The 19,368-nt window shown below is 37.6% G+C and overlaps 1 protein-coding gene across 1 annotated transcript in view; it reads right to left on the bottom strand.

Annotated features, from left to right (window-relative positions):
* Positions 1-19,368, bottom strand: part of COL25A1 (collagen type XXV alpha 1 chain) — a 362,960-nt gene that overhangs the window by 32,643 nt on the left and 310,949 nt on the right. Inside the window, exons 24-31 of the mRNA XM_060779107.2 lie at positions 15,448-15,471; positions 13,420-13,464; positions 11,476-11,520; positions 11,219-11,299; positions 8,690-8,752; positions 7,767-7,817; positions 6,856-6,882; positions 626-661 (exon numbers count right to left, since the gene is read on the bottom strand). Of these exons, the coding sequence (XP_060635090.2) occupies positions 626-661; positions 6,856-6,882; positions 7,767-7,817; positions 8,690-8,752; positions 11,219-11,299; positions 11,476-11,520; positions 13,420-13,464; positions 15,448-15,471 (372 nt within the window). The remainder of the gene's footprint in view (positions 1-625; positions 662-6,855; positions 6,883-7,766; positions 7,818-8,689; positions 8,753-11,218; positions 11,300-11,475; positions 11,521-13,419; positions 13,465-15,447; positions 15,472-19,368) is intronic.

Below are 19,368 nucleotides of genomic sequence, written 5' to 3' on the forward strand. Positions count from 1 at the left end.
GATGGATTGATTAATAGGCAGCATGATCAGAATAGCATATGATGAAAAAGCTAAGGATAGTTTATTCACATGACCATTTTTCTTTCCTTGATTATTATATTGTTACACGATTTTGCTGTATATCATCTGACATCAGTCAATCCTTTTGTTGGCTTTAAAAAATCATGTTAGTCTAGGCTGGTATTATTATTCTATAGCAGGTTGAAGGCCAGTTTTAGAGTGTTGAGCTAATATCCAAATTTCTGCTTCACTGAGTGGTTTTAGACAAGCCATACTCTCTTAGTCTCAGAAGAAGATAATAGCAAACTCGTTCTGAATAAATCTTATCGTGAAAACCCCAGGAAAGAATCTTAGGGTTGTCACAAGTCAGAAGCAAGTTGATGGCACATTGTTATGGTGCAGCCAACACTTCACATTGTTCTAACGTCCTTTCTGTCTCCAAGATTCATTAATGAAGGACCTCAATGAAACATCATTTAAGTTGCCCAGTCAGTTTTATAACAGTTGATTCTACTGATTAGAAGGAGCAGGAATGGCACTAATACCACAAAACAAGACAAATCTGTCTGCAATGAAGCATGGAGATTTGGTAGTGAAGTATGACAAAGGAACACAAAGGACTCACCCGGGGTCCTGGCTTTCCGTCTAAGCCAGATGCTCCCTGTATGGAAGCATTAAGTGGAAGCACAGACGATAGGGATAACACGAACGACAAGAATGCGAGATTAGTAAGTGGTGGTGATGAACATGTAAAACTTCTATTTATACACAAAAATACACATTGTTACAGGGTCCCAGAACAAGTATCACAGTACTGCATTAGGTTAGTTATAATGTACACACAACACGAAGGGCCCGATTCTGATTCCCTTTTCAACAGTCCTACAGTTTTGGTAGATTTATGCTTGATTTCCAACCTCATCAGAAAGGGTTTTTTCATCATCCTAGCTCACTGCTGGCATGCTGCAGGGGACGGAGTCTGCTGAAGGATATTATATGATCCAGGGCTACTTCTAGTGGGGCTCTATTCTGGTAGCGTGTTGGCAGTGCACTAAGAGGGAGCCCTGAACCTGTGCCTTCATTGAAGAAGTCAGGGACAACATGGAAAAATCCAGGGACATCCGGGAAATGTTGTGGGCTAGTAGCTCATGATCAGGGGACCCAGGCAGCTGGATGCCCCATGTTGTCCTATGCTATCTCACACTGTCCCTTGGCTTCTGGATCTCCATGTGATGGGGTCCTTTATGAGATTAGACCGAGACCCTGGGTTCATTAGTGCTACAAACCTCATATTTTTGTACTTAACACACATGTCTTGTTTCATAAGATAGTATTAAAAACTTGTGACATGGAAGATAAAACAAAGGAATAAAGAATTTTGCTCCAAGGTCTGGCTGTATTTTTGTATTGGAATGAAAAAGTGATAGATCCACTTTCTGAAATATGGCCTCCCCTGAGAATTGCCCTAAAATGAGACCAGAAAAACACTCAGCTTGTAAAAGAATACTTGTGTTGCTCCACTGTGCTACGATTTAGAGTGTCTTTTTGGGCAATGTAAAGAGATACATTGCACTGCCAATGATTTGCACAATGTACATCCACTAAATCAACATGACTTCAACAGGAATGGAGACAATGTCCAGAGTGGGTTTTTTAATGGGTCAAGTCTGTATGCCTGATTTTGCTATTGCTGAGTAACAAATGAGCACTGGTGGATATTATGTAAATAATATCAGCCAATCTGCAGTCAGAATACTTCACTTGAAAGACTCAATATACCAGCACTGTTTTCCTCAAGTATTTTTTTTTAATTGTGAACAACCTCCACCCAAAGTTAAGCATTTTAACTCCAAGTTTGGCAAAAGAGTTTGAACATGTTCTCAACTTCCATTAAATCCAGCAGATATAAAAGCACTTTGATTTGGCTGGATTGTGTGATGAATGGATTATTGTATATACTCGAGTATAAGCCGACCTGAATATAAGCCGAGGCACCTAAATTTACCACAAAAACTGGATAACTTATTGACTCGAGTATAAGCTGAGGATGGGAAATGCAGCAACTACTAGTAAAAGTCAAAAATTTTTACCTGTGGAGGAGGAGGAGGAGGTGAAGAAGGCTGGGGGGCTGTTGCTCCTGGCAGGCAGGTGAGGCAGGGATTTTAGGAGCCCACCTGCTGTCCTCCTACTCCTCTTTTCATTTCTCCTCTTTCAAAATGGCGCCACCAACGAGGCTGCAGGCTAAGTGTCATCTCTTCCTCTCTTTCCTCCTCTTCCTGCAGCTGTGCCATTGCTAGCACCCTTTGGAAGGGGAGGAAGGAGAGGAAGAGGACACTCAGCCTCCTTCCTCCTCTTCCTGCAGCTGCGCTGCCACCACTGCTTCATCTTCTTCCTCGTTCCTCCTCTTCTAAAGGATGAAGGAGTGGAAGAGAATGATGCTTTGCCTGCAGCTAAGCTGCCATCACCACTGCTTTGGAAGAAGAGGAAGGAGAGGAAGAGGACAAAGCAGCAGTGGCAGTGGCACAGCTGCAAGCTGAGCATCACCCTCTTTCTTTCCTTCCTCCTCTTCCCGCAGCTGCACCACCGCTCTTTTTCCAATGGAGGAATGAGAGAAAGAGGACGACGCTAAGCCTGCAGTCATTCCACCATGGAGGAGGAGGAGGACGGTGGGTGGGCTCCTAAAGTCCCTCCTCCACCTGCCCACCTCCAGCAGTAGCACCGCAGGAGAATCCTCTGCTCATCCTCTCCTTGACTCACGTATAAGCCAAGAAAGGTTTTATCAGCTCCCAAAAAGGTTATATTTGAGTATATATGGTACATAAACTCACTGCTACGAAGGGCAGGTAAATCATTTGTTCATAATTAACTATTCAGGAAGCTCCCACAACAAATATTGCTATTTCTCCCATTACTTCAATCTGGATAATATTGTATTATTATCCAGATTTAAGTGAGTTTTCACTGAAAATACATGTAGTATAAATACTAATAACAATAGTGAGTCTGAAGTCATTGAAGTAGAAAGTTCTCACGTCTACAAGCAATTGCAAAATACTTAAAAGCACATAAGCTAAAATCCTAAGATTTAAATCAGCAATTCAGGTTAGATTTCCTTTATCTGAAATGATTTTAAAGAAGTGTTATATTTCTGAATTTTGGAATGCCTGTATTTTTATATGAATATACTAGAGATGGGACCCAAGTCTAAACATAAAATTCATTGATGTTTCATATATACATTATACACATGGCCTGAAGGTAATCTTATGTACAGTATTCTATCCATTTTGTGCATAAAACAAAGTTTGCATACATTGAACCATCAGAAAGCAAAGACACCACTATCTCAGCCACCTATGTGGACAAGTTCAGATTTTGGAGTATTTTGAAATTTGGAATTCCAGTTAAAGGATGCTCAACTCGTATTCAATGAAGTTGAACTACTTATTATTTGTAGCCATTGAACCCATGCAACAACAACAAAATACTGAAGCCGTAGGTATATATTTAAAAATTACAGTAAAATCAAACACCACACAGCATTCCAGTAATGATATGATTAATGTGAATAATTAAATGTAAAACTGTTGACACAGATGACAAAAAACAAAAAACAAAACAAAAACAACAACTGACAGAACTTTGTATTAGGGATGACATGGGAACAGACTCTGTGTAAAAATCAAAACAAAACTGATATTTTACTTCAGCATGAGATAGCTTTATATTTGCTATTGAGTAAACCAGAGTTTTTGGTTGCAGATAGAAAGAGAAGTTTGCAATTTGCACTGAAATGGAATAGGTATTTTACTTACTGGCAGACCTAGGGGCCCTCTGTCACCCTTGTGACCTGGTTCACCCTTCAGTCCTTTAAGACCATTTAACCCTGGTTCACCCTAAATATAAAAGTATAAATGCTATTTTGCAGGGATGTTGACAATGTTATTTAAGCTGGAACAGAAGACAGCCAGTCAAGGACACAAATGCAAACTCCCAGTTCTTTAAACTCATTTGATTGAGAGAGATCTCAAATTTCATCTTCACTAGATTATAATAAATTACAGAGATAAAGTTGTAGAGATCCATTTTACATTGAACTAACATATTAGTCTTTCCCATTCAGACCATAATGGTACTGTACTAAATAAAGCAATCATTTGTAATTGTAGATTGCTATTGTTGATTCAGAATGGATCCCAAGACCACTTGAAATCTGCTGGCCTCTGATTAAAGAAATCAGAACATGGGAAATTTCACTGACCAAAATAAAATTGTGAGTAATGCTGCCAGTGATGCATTTTGATGCCTTAAGTGGCTTCTTACAGCAAACTGGAATGTGCAGTTTCTTGTGGGAAAATATTCCAAACCTTTAAGCATGTTCAGAAAAACAGAGGAAAGTTGTGATTAATTGGAAATTGCGTTTTAAGGAACTATGATGTAACAGCTTCCAAAAATGAATGGATATATGCACCCAAGTGAATATTTAAATTTATATCCCACCTTTCCTCCTACACAGGATTCAAAGTGGCTTACAACTAAAAAGGTCATGATCCACTACTCTTATTGCAAATACAAATTAAATACCCATTTGGCTGGAATCCTGTTGTGGCACTTATACTAGTTATGAAGGCTGTTCTACTTTTTCAGATGCAGTTGAATAAGTGTAACATTGAGTGTAGTTTTCACTTTGATTTGGAAAGTGGTGAGCTAACTTGCTGGTTGAACTAAATATCACAGCAGCCATTGCACAATCCATTCTGTGATACACAGAATCATAAGGTTGGAAGGGACCAAAAGACCTCTCTAATACAACATCCTGCTATTCATGAATAAACAACTAAAGTACACCTTGTAAAGGTCTTCTAACTTGTTTAATGACGTCTGATGAAGGAGAATCAATTGCCCTATGAGGCAATCTATTACACTATTAGGAGGTTCTTCCTAATTTTAAGAGGATTTTCCCCCTTGTCATTTGAAATTCATTGGTACAGCACAAAATAAGCTTCTCCCATCCTCTACATGATATACCTTGAAATATTTAATGAAGGCTATCGTATAGCCTCTCTGTCTTTTCTCTTCTAAGCCCAATATACCCAGCTTCCTAAGCCATTTCTCAAAGAGCTTTGTTTCCAGAGTTTTTACCATCGTGGCCACCCTCTAGATCAGTGGTTCCCTATGTGTTTTGGCCTACAACTCCCAGAAATCCCAGACAGTTTAACAGCTGTTAGGTTTTCTGGGAGTTGAAGACCAAAACATCTGGGGACCACTGAGAACCACTGCTCTAGATGTACTCCAGTTTGTTAAACCCACTTTTGAATTGTAGTGTCCAGAAATGGACCAAGTATTCCATAGGAGGTCTAGCTACCTGAATAGTGTAATATTGCTATTGCCCCTGATGTGTACACTATAGTTAGGTTGATGCTGATAAACTGGTATATATTTAGGATATGCATGAGATGCTACATTAGCAACCAGAGGTTGAACTTTTATCTAGGACGGTGTCCTCTTTGCCACATTGGCTAACAAGTGCAGACATTTCAGAGAACTACAATGCCAAGATTCCTTTACTGGAAATAAGCTAGTGATTTCTGACAAGTAATTACCAGTATGCTTACAAAGCTGCAACTCTGAGGATTTTTATTTTTGTAAGAAGCTGGGACAATTAAATAGGCATCAACCCAGTTCAGTGCTGCAGGGCAAATGTAGCCTTCTGCACAGTTATGGGAGACTCAAACATGTTATCCATCAATTGTTCCTAGTGCCATACTACATCTAATACAAAAAATGATGCTAAGTTTGCAGAATTGGACATTCAAAAATTGACATTAATAACACAATACCCATTTTTGGCTTTCTTCAGGGTAAAACAAAAAAAGCTTACTATTAATTGAGAGCCTTGAGTAGAAATCTCACACTATTAAAGTTTTAGAAGCAAAAGCCACGAGATTTGAGATTTGGGGACTCTCAGAGAGGCATGAGTTTGATTAAAATAATTCAGGTTAGATTAGACCTAGTATCTGCAGAGGAAATGCGGCTTGAAAGTGTGACACATTTTGTGAATCTCCAGTGTGAAGTTACAGTCGCAACTCCTTCCTTCATTTCCTTCGTTCTATGAAAAGCAACTTATAAAAGTGCACTTTTTACAGAAAGCTTAGCTAGAATGACTAAAAGTAAGTTGTAATTAATGTATAACAATCTTTTCATGTACATATTCCTTACATTATAATTTCTGAACCAATGTCAATGTGAAAATATGTGTGTCCTTGCACATGTATATTCCTCATATATTTTGAATAAAGCTTCCAGGAACAGCAATAAACCCTTGGCTGGTATCAATAACTGTTAGGAATATAGTTAAGCAGATGTGTTTTCAAATACAACAACTGGAAAAAAAATGAGGCAGAATATATAAAGCTAGAAAAAGTGGGAAGCTTAAATAAGAAGACAAGAGTGAAGAAAGCAATCTGGAAATTATTTACTTAACTTAAGTGAATAACACATTCATCCTCTGTTTTTCTAAGGCTAAGTGTAAGGTAGTTCCAAATGGCAGAGCTTGAAACTCTCACCAGACAACTAGATGTTTTTACTGGCTTGCTATAATTAACATTATAGAAAGCTAATTTGGGTTATAGTGATGTGGAACAGACACAGGAAATTGCCATAAATCCTTATTTTTTAAAGTATGTTTTAATGTTTTATTTTAAGCAGCTGCTTAAAGGTTTAAGAATATCAGGAAAAAAATAACAGAAGTGGAAGACAAAGAACGAAACATGACAGAATGCTTCAACATGATTCATGAGAATGACAACAAAACAAATTAACAGAATGAAGTTAGTTGTGGTCTGGATTCTTTACCTTTGGGCCTGGCAGTCCATGAGGTCCCTAAAAAAAAAGAGAGAGAGAGATTCAATATTGTCAAAATTATTACTATAGCAGGTAGTACACTTTACTATTTTTTCTCTCTGGCTATCCAAATATTGGCAAATGCCAGATGGCATGCTGTTCAATATTTATGAGATTGTAAGCCAGACCTTGCAACTATTGAAATCTATGTTTAGAATTGATTCCCCAGAACCTATCTCCTAAGTTAGACTCTGCAATTTGGAAACCTGGGAGATGATGAAAGTAGTGCTTTCTCATCATGGAGCTCACTGAGATAGGCAACTGTGATAGGACCTTGAGAGGTCTCTGTAGCTGTCTGAATTAAAACACTCTGCAGTCATCATTTCCCAGTGCCTTGATCTGTAGGACCTAGGAAACCCTTCAGGTGATTCACTACCTAACTCAAAAGAGAGTTTTTGGTAGGTGGCATTGGTAGATGTAAGTATGACCTCAGAGCTCTGTTGTAGACAATGCTGAATGAACTACTCAAGAGAATCAGAATGAAATCTAGTACTGAAATTTCCTCCAAATTTTGCAGTATGAAAATATGAGGTGCAAGACCACTGTCTCTGACCCATGACTGAAATGTCAACTTCTACATGTTTTTGTACACAGGGCTAAACTATACTACTGCCTTCTTACCAAAACTGATTTGGGCAAAAACCACCCTCAGTCCAGGAGTTGAGCATTTATCACTTTGCAGCGTTCCACAATTCTACCTGCCTCATCAACAATTTATATGATATGTTTCTATTCTTCCCCAAAATATCCTACCATTCCCTTTCAGAAACCTAAACATTTGTTTCTTTTAATTGTCTGGAATTGCCTAGGATATGACAAAAAATCCACTTTAGCTACAACAGAAATAACATGAAAACACTTACCATAGGCCCAGGTGAACCATGTGGGCCTGGTGGTCCTGGTGGTCCTATAATCTACATATGAAACCAATATAATTAGTTCATAAAAACACATGATTATCTGGTTATTCCTCTTTTTGAATACTGTAATCCTTTAAAGGTTGCAATCCTAGGATCACAGAAGTGCATCCTAGAGGCTATAAGAAAAGAGTAAATCTCCCATTCTATCACAATATCTGAATATGTTATGATCTCAAAGAGATTATGTTACAATCACTCATATGGTTCCTCCCAACCCCAGCCTTGTAGACAGGGCGAGATTGGTGGGTGTAGACTGGATTCACTAGCCAAAACATATTTTCAACATGGAGTGAAAGTGGCTATCACAGAATGACATAAAGGCAAAGTTGCAACGGGAAGGGGTTTCTGGTAGAAGGACCACCTCTCTCCCTAAACAACAACAACAATTGCACTTACACTATTGCTGACCAAAGTCAAACCCTATAAATTATCTTGAGGAATCAGAGCCTCAGCCCGGTCACATTTAGGATTACTGTCTAAATGTGATCAAATAGCCTTCCTCTGCCAGAACATTTAATGAACAATAATGGGGCATTATCAATAAAAAATGACAAAATTGGACATTCAAGTTGAAGAGATCCATGTGTGCTACCATGTTCACAGGACAACAAATACTCAGTAAGCTCTGTGTGCTACCATCAATACACAAGATTAGGAAAGTTCTCCATGCTGCCTGGAGAATTCTGAGAGTTGTACTCGAAAAACATCTATTTTTCCCAATTAGATCCGATCAATATTAATGCATTATTGCTTTCTTTGAAATGGAGAACCATCTTTCACTCTCCCTGATGGCAGAAGGATATAATAAAGGATTGCAGAACCAGTGTATTTTTATGGAAACAATGATATATCATGGCAAGACTTACTGAGGGACCTTGTGGACCTGGCAAACCAACGTCTCCTTTGTCTCCTTTTGCGCCACTGGAGCCCTAAAAAATCATTATTGAACTATTAAACAATATTTCCACATCTTACTAACTCATGAATTTTGCTTTGTTGAAAGATCAGATTCCAGGATGTTTCTTACAATTGTACTTGAAAAGATGTTTCATTTTGTGTTACACCTCTCAAGAACCCTTTGAAGTACTCCTACTTAAACTATGTCAGACATTGGTTATCCAGATACTTTGGATTTTAATGCTAAGAATGACTACTGGTTCTGATGACCAGCACTTCTAGAAGCCGAAGTCTATAACATCTGGGGTGCCAAAAGCTGAAAATGTCTGGCATACTATGCATCTCACATACTGTGGTTTAGCTTGTTTACTTTGATTTGCAGTTCAGTATTGCAGATATCAAAGATATTACTCTTGACACGGTATGCAGTTAGCAGTCTCATTACAGCTTTCTAAACCCATGTAGAGGCTTTCATTTTCCAACCCAAATTAGCCAAAGCTCTCTCAAATAAAATATGTATTATCTCCAAAATGGACAAGGCCAGTTTGTATCGTGAACTAAATAATAATGAAATTTGGCAATGTCATAAGTTAGAGGCACGCAAGAACTGACGGACAGTTCAATGGTATCTATGCTCAGTAGGATTTCTTGTTTTTTGGATTTGGTGAGATCCCATAGGAAATTGCTAATATAAAATGGATTGTTCACAGGAACAGGAACCTGCTGTGCTCAGAATGCTGCCAATAATGAAAACATTTCATGCAAATATGTCAGAGAGATCGGACTGCATAAATGTTTATGCAACCCTTTCATTTCATGCTTAGAATTTAGAATGGGGTGGGGGTTTTCTGCATGATTGACTGAAAACAAGCCAGTTGGTTTCCTCATTAAAACAGTGATCTTCAATGTGGAGAGGCCAACTGCACTGAGCATGGGGCAATTTCTACCCAAGACCCTCCAACAGCAGCATAGCTGTCCCGAAGACCAACAACAAAAATAAAAACTCAAGAAGTTCACTTTAAAAAGCTTGGTAAATAATTTAGGGGACTATATAACCTATTGAAAAATTGAACAGCTCCTCTTAGAGGCCTCAGGGTATGTATTCTTTTTTGGCTGGAATAAAGCAGTTTATCATGCTTTGGTCAGAAAAAGAGACATCTACGGAGGGGAAAGGGATGGAAAAAACACCTTTTAGTGGTATCATGCAGCCCCAGGCCTTAAATTTGTCCAGATCTGGTTTATCGGGTCAAGAACAGTTGGCCATATTCTGACATATGAAATGTTTTTAATCCTGTGTTCATTATTTCATTTCAATTCTGTTGTAAATATTTCTTAAAATAATGTTAAACTGGTATTTCCTTGTGGCATCTCAACTGAATTTTGCAAGAAATAGTTCCCTAGCTCATGCTTTCCTGATCTGGGATGTTCGGGAGCTGACAAATTTCAGCTATAAAGGCTGTGGCTGCTAATGATAAATTATCACAGCAGGGTCTTCTTTGAAGATGATAACTGAAGAAATATTTAATTTTGATTTAGGTACATCGTCATCATCATTAGCTTATATGACTTTGGGGGGTCTCTTTCATTAGGCCCTAGTATAAATGTTTATTAGATTGGTTAATCAGGGTATATATTTATTATTTATTAGAAAACATACTGATTACCCTATTGTGTTTTTGTTTAAATCTTATCGTTAGTGGTAATGGTTAGTAAATAATCTAAAAATGTTTAAATATTGTACTGTGTAAATATTTCTGAAGTTGCTTGAATTGCTTTGAGTTCTTTAAATACTAACGATCAGATGAAAATGAAGCCCATAGTCTGAAAACTCCCCTCCCATCTCCTCCTTTTTTCAAAGCTTTTATCAACCTACAAACACTCCCAACCACTGGCCATTTCACCACATTACCTGCTTTGAACTGGGTTAATTGAGTCCACACTCAGATAATGTGAATTTTCTGCCTTGATATTCTTGGATATAGGGCTGTGTGGAAGGGCCCACAGTGTCTTGAAGGTTCCTACTCATACAGCCGAGGCCAACTTGATGGTAATTAATTATGAAAATAATACATGATAATATATATGGGATATTCCTTCCTCTTTTACCTCTCGCTCCTTCAATCTATTGGTTTGATTTTTAGGATTTCAGGATACGTTGCATTTACAAAATAATATGAAGGCTTTGCAAGACATATTTACAAAACACAAACAAAAATGACTAATATCACTTGTACTTCTAGATTAGAAAACGTGAAATATTCTAGCCTAACATTCCAGCTTCAATGACATTACAATCAATGACAAAGCTTCTCTTGTCCTCTTTCCTTTTATCAAAATACAATGATTGTTTGTTGTGAAAAAGGTCTTTCTTTTTATATTATTATTCCTCTAAGATATCATACAAATTTGTTTAACTAAGTCTAGGATTGAGAATAGATGAAATGGTCATGAAAAGTACTGTGACTTACTACCAGTGGTATTTGCTAATACAAACTTACTGGCAATCCTGGAAGTCCAATTCCTCCTTTTTCTCCTGGTATTCCAGGGTCACCCATATCACCCTTTGACCCTTTGAGCCCCTGAAAAAGGAATATTTATGAAAATGAAACTCATCAACATCAGAAGAGAATCCAGGAACATCTATGAGTTATTTATTGGTAACTGTAATCAGAAAAATATTATTGTAAACATTACTATTCTGCAAAAATAATTGTGTTATTCTTTTGATCAGCTACAAGAAGAATGGTTTAAGTACCTGCTCCCCATCAGCACCAGGTAATCCTGGGGATCCGGGGTCACCCTGCAAAGTGAAATTCAATGACATTAGTTTTAATAATTAGTTTCATTATTACTCTATTGTGTAATGTTATGTAAATAAGATTTGTGCTAATGTGTTTCTTCTTCTGCATTATCTGGAAGGACTGTTAGGTAAAGATGAGAAATAAGCATAATTGTAATTTTATCAGAAGGAGGAACTCTCATTCATTTAAACAAAAGTTTCTTAAACTGTGCTCCTCCAGATGTTTTGGACTTTAGCTCCCATAATCCCTAGCAGCTAGTAAACTGGCTGGGATTTCTGGGAGCTAAAGTCCAAAATACCTGGATGAGTGCAGTTATGCAGCTGCGTGAAGAGATTGCACAGGTTGTCCTGACATGAAGAGATGCCATGCTGTAGAAAAGGGGGAGGACGGGAAGGAACTGGGGGAATGTTGCAGAGATGAGAGCATCTGGTGGTGTTTTGGGAATCGAAAGTGTAGGTTATGAGAATACAAACTGGTAGCGATGGGTGGGGATTAGCTCCTAGATATATACCATGGGCAGAAAGAAGATAACCTGAACTGACTTCCTTGAATGCTAGCAAAAAGGAAATAAAGACTTTGTTTCCAGTGATCCTCATTGTGAGCATGTCTTAATTCCAGAAGCTTCCAGGTTCTGACAATAAGATGTTAATCCAGCTTTTGATAAAATGTAGACTGGCAACACTAAACTATGGTTTTGTGTTACATCCATATTTGATATTACATCCACATGTCAAGGATATGCACCATAGGAAGACAAATCACTAAAAGGTATATGCCAGATTGCTCGGTGGAATGGCGTACAGGGAACATACAACCCCTCTGCTATGCCAGCTCAACTGGCTGCAAGTGTGCTACCAAGCACAATTCCAAGTGCTGGCTTTAGCCTATAAAGCCCAAAACAGTTCTGGTCCAGCTTACCTGTCCAAATGGATCCCTCCCTATTAACTATCTCAGAGCTTAAGATCATTTGGGGAGGCCCTGCTCTCCTTTGCAGGTGCGACTGACAGGGACAAGAGATAGGGCCTTCTCAGTGGTGGCCCCTTGGCTGTGGAATTCCCCCCTAGGAATATTAGATCAGTCCCCTACTGACCTTTTGTAAGAAAATGAAAATGTGTTTTTTTTGATCAAGCCTTTGGAGATCTTGTGCAATAAATAAATATGGAATTGTGTGCAATGACTATTGGAATGACACGGACTATGAATTTGGATAATGCAATGAACAGTGAAGGCATTGTTTTATATGTTTTAAAAGTTTTAATGCATTTTATAATTCTATTTAAAATGTTCATTTTTATAGTACATTGTTTTTGAAGGCATCAAACAGCTGCCTAAGTCTAAGCCTCCTTGAGTCCCCTCCAGGGTGGAGAAAGGCGGGGTAGAAATATCGTAAATAAATAAATAAATAAATAAAGACATTTCATAATAGAGAAGATATTTAGGAATAATGTTGGGGCAACTCTGTCTTTCTTTCGGGGGAGGATCCAATAGTTTATTGGCCTGACTCAAAAACTGTTATTTTGAAAAATACAGAGCTTCCTCCTTAGATAATGGCCCCAAGAGGCTGTGCATGATCAGTTTGTGATGTTTGTTATGTTATCAAAAGATTGCTTTAAGGCAAAATTAGTTCAGAACAAGGAATACATTAATAGAACTACCATTATTTTACACCTGTCTAGAAAATATAATAAATGTCTTATACAATGTTAATAATTTTTGAAACATTGTTTTTTGGTGGTGATGTCTGAACTGTACAAAAATACTGTGAGGACAACATGTCTGATATTTCACACCCCCCCCCCCCCACACACACACCAGATCTTGTTTATATTCTAAGAAACCCTATATAGTAACACAACAGCATATTCATAGTCAAAATTAGAAAAAAAATGGAAGCTCACCTTTATCCCTTGTAACCCTTGGGGTCCAGGTGGGCCTGGAGGACCCTAAAAACAAATATAATTCACCTTTTAGTCCACCATCTTTCATATTCCCACATGGTATATTTGTCAGACACACATATTCTAATCTTTGTTAACATCAACAATACAAACCAATCATGACAAAATCAAACCAAAAGGACAAAAACACTAGATGAAAATAGACACAAACCAATAGTATCTATGATAACAAATGATCCTCTATAGACAGACAGTACAAAACTACGTGACAACTAAATTTCATTGTGACATTATGAAACAAACAAATGAAACTACAGCTATCTAGTTATATTTTAATTCTCAAATAACAAAGTATAATTTGTGTTTTGTAAACTTGACATCTGATTTGGCCACTGCACAAACAGTGTATTAAAATATCTCAAATCTACCTCCCTACCTCCCTATCTTCCTATAGCTAGGCTGTCATTTCTATGAGTTGACTGTGCTGGAATGGGCAGCTTGGCATTTATATAGGCAACCATAACATGCCAGAAAGAGGGAACCTATTTATGAATATAAGGTGTTATATTGGAGTATACTATAATTCATGATTCAATTATACTGATTTCAAGGGCTCCACTGTCTTGCCTCTTTTTTGGCCATCAGATGGACCATAATAAATATGTGGCACATGGCAAAAGATTCAGGGCTGTGGATTCATTTTTTTCCCTAAGCATCACCATTAGAAGATATCCCACAGATGGGAAAGGATCTTGGGGTGAGACACAACAGTGAAAAATAGAAAGATAAAAGTATCTTTTTGCCACTTCACAGCTAAATATTCTAAATAACCAGATATCCTAAAGCTGGTTTAGTTTGGCATCTTGGCAAGTTAGGACAGCACTTAGACATATTTCCATTTTTGAGTAGTTTCCTACTTGTAAACTGCAGAAGATGCAAGGGCTTGGGCACAAAACATTCAAGTACTTTTCTTCCATGCTACACTACTTTTTGTGGTCTCTGTCTAACCTAATACAAAACCACAATTAACTTGTAACGCAGGCAAGGTCTTGACTTCCTTAGGAGTGTGAAATAAAGATGTTTGATATCAGCAGGTTTAGTGGAGGTTTTTGCAACACAGGCTTTACACAGTGGTACTTAATCTTTTGACTGCTCTGCTGCACTAGGACCCTAAATGATGAAATTTCACTGATGCAAGAAGTACAGACAAGCAAGCCTTCACTGAAACACCAGAGCTAATTAGTGTATGAAATGCACAAAGGATATTGAAACCTTAAGTATCCCAAGAACATTTTTCCTGAGAACATTGTTGCTTTTATTTGGTTGAATACTAACCCAGCAGGTTTCCACTGAGGATTAATGGAAGCAGAATGCAGAAAAAGCATGGCCATTGTGATGGCACTAAACCTGAAGGGTGGTTACATTTTCAGCTTACTTAACTGAAATGTCTCTTAATGACATTTCCCAGATCTAAGACTAGTAACTTCCTTCTCAACTTTGATAAATTACTGGACTGAGAAAAATATTTTAATGGAATGACATTGTATTTGAGCTTCCTATGTCATTTACACATAATCTGAATCACTGTTACTTAGATGCTGCTGAACTTCAGTGACTGAATCAAAAACTGTTCAGATGTAGGTATGATTTCTTTTTTTAAGTATCCTTAAAAACAAAAACAAAAAGAGGAAACTTTCCCAGTCTTGCAAATTTTGCATTTAAAGTACTTGCACTATTATACTGCTATAATAGCCATAATCATACACAAGTTTGAATACTAACAAGACTTTGAGTCCTTTTTCTATTATTGAAATGAAGGAGAGATTTCCTATTAATTTCAGAAGGAGCTGCAACCCTGGCTTTCAACAACGCACCCATTGAGAATACTTGATGTAGAAATATATGTGGTGACAAACAAGGTCAATATCTGATGAACAAAGACACATTCTATATCAGAAGAGTTATGAACATGCAACACTACAGAAGAAAACAGCTATAAAGCACCGTAAGTCATGCAATTGGAATTACCGTGACAGTTAGGGTGGTAATCCTCTGTTGGCAAAATGTATTAACAGAAGACAATGTTACCAGATGTTCAGTTGGAAATAAAATACTTTGCTTGTTTAGTAATGGATTTAACAGAATTTAGGGGGCAGTTAGAAAGAAGTATTTGACTGTCTCTGAGAAAATAAAGATTGTCAAAACACCAATCCTGCATATTTTGAAAATGTTACATTTTATCATAGGACAAAAGGTACTTAAACATTTTAAAAGAAAAACAACACCATAAATAAGTAAATGGGTTACCCATAAGCTAATTAAACTTTAATAGTATTAGAATAGATTAAAGGTCCTCCATCCATTCCAATTGCCACTGCCTCCTGCCTCAAAGGAGAAGAGGCAAGGGCAACTCCTTCATGCCTGGGGCCAGAAGCAGATGAAAGGCCAGTCCGACCACCACTGCTTGGCTGTGGAAGAAGAGAAGAGGCAGATATAGCCCCAAAAGGCAGATGAAAGACCCTCCATCTATTCCCAACTGCAACTGGCTTTGTCTTGGAGGGAGAGAAGAAGAGGCAGTATCTGCTGGACTAAACTCCCTTGTTCAAAGCCATTCCCCTTTCCTTGTGTGCCATATATTTAGATTAGTATATCTGTGAGCAAAGAACTACATAATTAAGAATTTGTAAGCTGCCCTGTGCCTGATGAGTGGGGTATATGTAACCTAAATAGATTCATTAAATTAATAAAGAAACTGTATGTGAAAAAAGATAGCGATAAGAGTAAAAATAAGACTTAAGAGTAAGAGTATTGAGCGTACGTATTTTGTAGACACATACTTTGTTAGAAAACCATTTTAAACAACATTTTACTGCATTCTTTATATTACTACAGTTTTCCAGTGAGATCAGGATACTACCAGTCACATAATGCTTACACTCTTTACCATCTTAGTGATATACTAACAAGCTAAGACATCGTTATCTTTAAGCATAATCTAGTTCAAACATAGGGCCCTTCCATACAGCCATATAATCCAGAATATCAAGGCAGAAAATCCTACAATATCTGCTTTGAACTGGGTCATCTGAGTCTACACTGCCATATATTCCAGTTCAAAGCAGATAATGTGGGATTTTATTCAGCTGTGCAAAAGGGGCCAGAGTTCTACACATGACAAGAGAGTGGGTGAAGCAACATATTGGAGGTGGGGGGTGGGAGAAGTTTAGACATGGTCATGGTCAAGAGAAGAAAATTAGCAGATGCTGTTTTCACGACTGCTTCTCTATTACTTCTCTATATATATAGCAAATGAAGCTGAGAAAACTATTCAGGAGTAGTAACAAGAACGGGTTGATCGTCAAAAATTGCACAAAGACATCTACCATGAGTAACTCAGCCCAATTTTATTTTCTTTTAGTCCAAACAGTCCACAGACCACCCCATATGGGAGGGTCCATTATCCACTGCTATAGAATTTGAAGTTCTGGGAGCTGCTGCAAGAAGGAAGGAACGGAGAGTTCATCTCCTGTGCATTGTCTTTGGGCAGAATAACATTGGATTTTACTGACAACTTTTCATTAAAAAAGGAATGACCAAACAAATTCTGAAAACTAATGTATTGCTAAAGCTTTTCTTTTTACTGGTACTCATTCATAATGATAAGGGAAGAATAACATATAGCTTACATATAAATGTACTATATAGTATCAAAGCTGACTACTACAGTCATCCATATCTACATCAAAGAATGAATTACTTTGATGACTTGAATAAAAGATTGATATCACTGAGATCAGAACAATAAAGATTTAAGACCCAGCTTTTGTAAGCTCTCTTTAACAGATGACTTTACACCTACATTTATTTCACACAAAGTAGAGTTATAAAGAATGAAATGTACTAACAATTCTGCTTAACTCTATGACAAATGGCTTTAACAGTACTATGCTTGTTTATTTTGTAAGTTATATAAGGAGTTTCTTGAAAGCCATGGAATTATAACAATTTTTACTGAGGAGAATTAAAGAAAAAGGATTAGTAATACATTTGTCGGAGTAAGACAAATGTGTAGCAAAAGCAAAACTTGCTAATTCCCAAATATTAAATACTGCCCAAACAAAAAGCTTCATGTCATGCTAAAAGACATTGGCAGTTGGGATTTGGTAATGTACTAAAAGATTGGAATTGCATAAAAATGGCATTCAGTTGGCATATTAAATAAAGTTTGCCTCACTGGATAGGATGGAGCATATGGTCTTGTGTTTAGAGTTTTTAATTGCTATTAGTTGTGTTACATTTTGTGATGTATTAATTTGTAATACCTACTTCTCATTATTTAGTGATTAATAATGGATATTAATATGCTCTCCTAATAATTCCTGTATACCAAGCAATTACATACAGCATTATTTTCTAACAAAATATTTGGTGTACATCATGAAATGTAGGATTTCATAAAATGGTGGGGATGTTTATTATGGTATGAAACAACCACATAATCCATGTTTTAAATTTGACATAGCTTGGAAAACACCTTGCAAAAGTGGGCAAGGACAATTGCTTATGAAGAACACAAAATTGGGCAAAAGCCAGATTACTACTGATGCCCTTCATTTGAATTGGTGATGGCACAACTGCAACAGGACAGAAACAGATTGCAGTAGTCACAAGAGAAATTAGATAAAATCATGCTGACCAGGAAAAGAAAGGTGGCATCACTGTGCTATTTTCCTACATCTGACTTCCAGCAGGTTCTTGGGCTCAAGATGTTGTACCAAGGGCTACTTTTGAAACCACTTATCTTGTGGCACATGCAATTTTTCAGAACACAATTGAGTTACAATTCAAGAATCCACCAAAACACCAGGCACTGGAGAAAGCAGCTGCTCAGTGCCAATAGCTTTCCTCTCAGATGACAAGGACCTTATCAGACACAGTCTCTGTGTCTTCTCCTCGTTTCTCCAGATTGCCAAAACAAAGTCCCACAGAGCCCATCACATGACAAAGGGCAATTTCAGACAGGACTCTGTGGGGCTCCATTTTCCCACATGGAGAAACTGAGCCTAGAGTGCATTTGAAGGACTCAGTGTTATCCTATTCCTAATGGCACAACGTGGAGAGACATGGGGGAAAGACAGACCTGAAGGGGGAACAGATGTGATTTGGCAGACATGAAAGGACCTGGATGGCAGGGAAAATAGTGAGATGGTACCCTCCACTGTCCCTCGTGGCCACCCAATTTCTCCCTGCCTATCTGATGAGGTCCATAGACTTGTTTGATTTCCTTTTGGCTGCTGTGGCACTAACATAGTTTGATGTACAGTTATACATTCTGGCCTAAAGCTGGGAGGAATTGATTTTACTCGTAGAGTATATGTGGAAAGTTTCTTTCTAAGAGTCTAAATGTCTACACCAATTATATGTCATGGAGTGAATGGGTTAAAATTGTGAGCAATAGTGATCAAGAACAAGAGCTGCAATCCAAAAACACATGAAAGGTTATAGGTTACATGCCTTTAGTTCAAAGTTTTGAGGTCAAAATTATGGATTTTGATATAACCCATGAATAAATTAATGGTCATTTCTCGGAGAAGGAAAAGTGCCAGTGCCACCTCAGGGAGCCTCCCATCCCTGACCACTGCCATTTTCCTGCCCAGGCATTCAAAAAACAGCTTCTATTAGGTTCTCCTGAGATGGACTAAGTTCTCGTCTTTTTCCACTCAAGTCAGAGAAAGGAATTATTCCTTTTTCATAAGAGGTAAGGTACTGTGCTTACACTGATTCTTGGAGACTAAATTTTTTAGACTTATACATGAGTATACACAATAGCCTTACTCAATGTAGCATTTTTATTTATGCCTTGCATATTTCTGTGCTACTGCATAAACATGACTTACATGCTAATGACTCACATAACAAAGTAGAAGAAATTACTCAGAGGAATTGCAA

Source organism: Anolis sagrei, chromosome 5, assembly GCF_037176765.1.
Source record: "Anolis sagrei isolate rAnoSag1 chromosome 5, rAnoSag1.mat, whole genome shotgun sequence".
NCBI lineage: Eukaryota > Metazoa > Chordata > Lepidosauria > Squamata > Dactyloidae > Anolis > Anolis sagrei.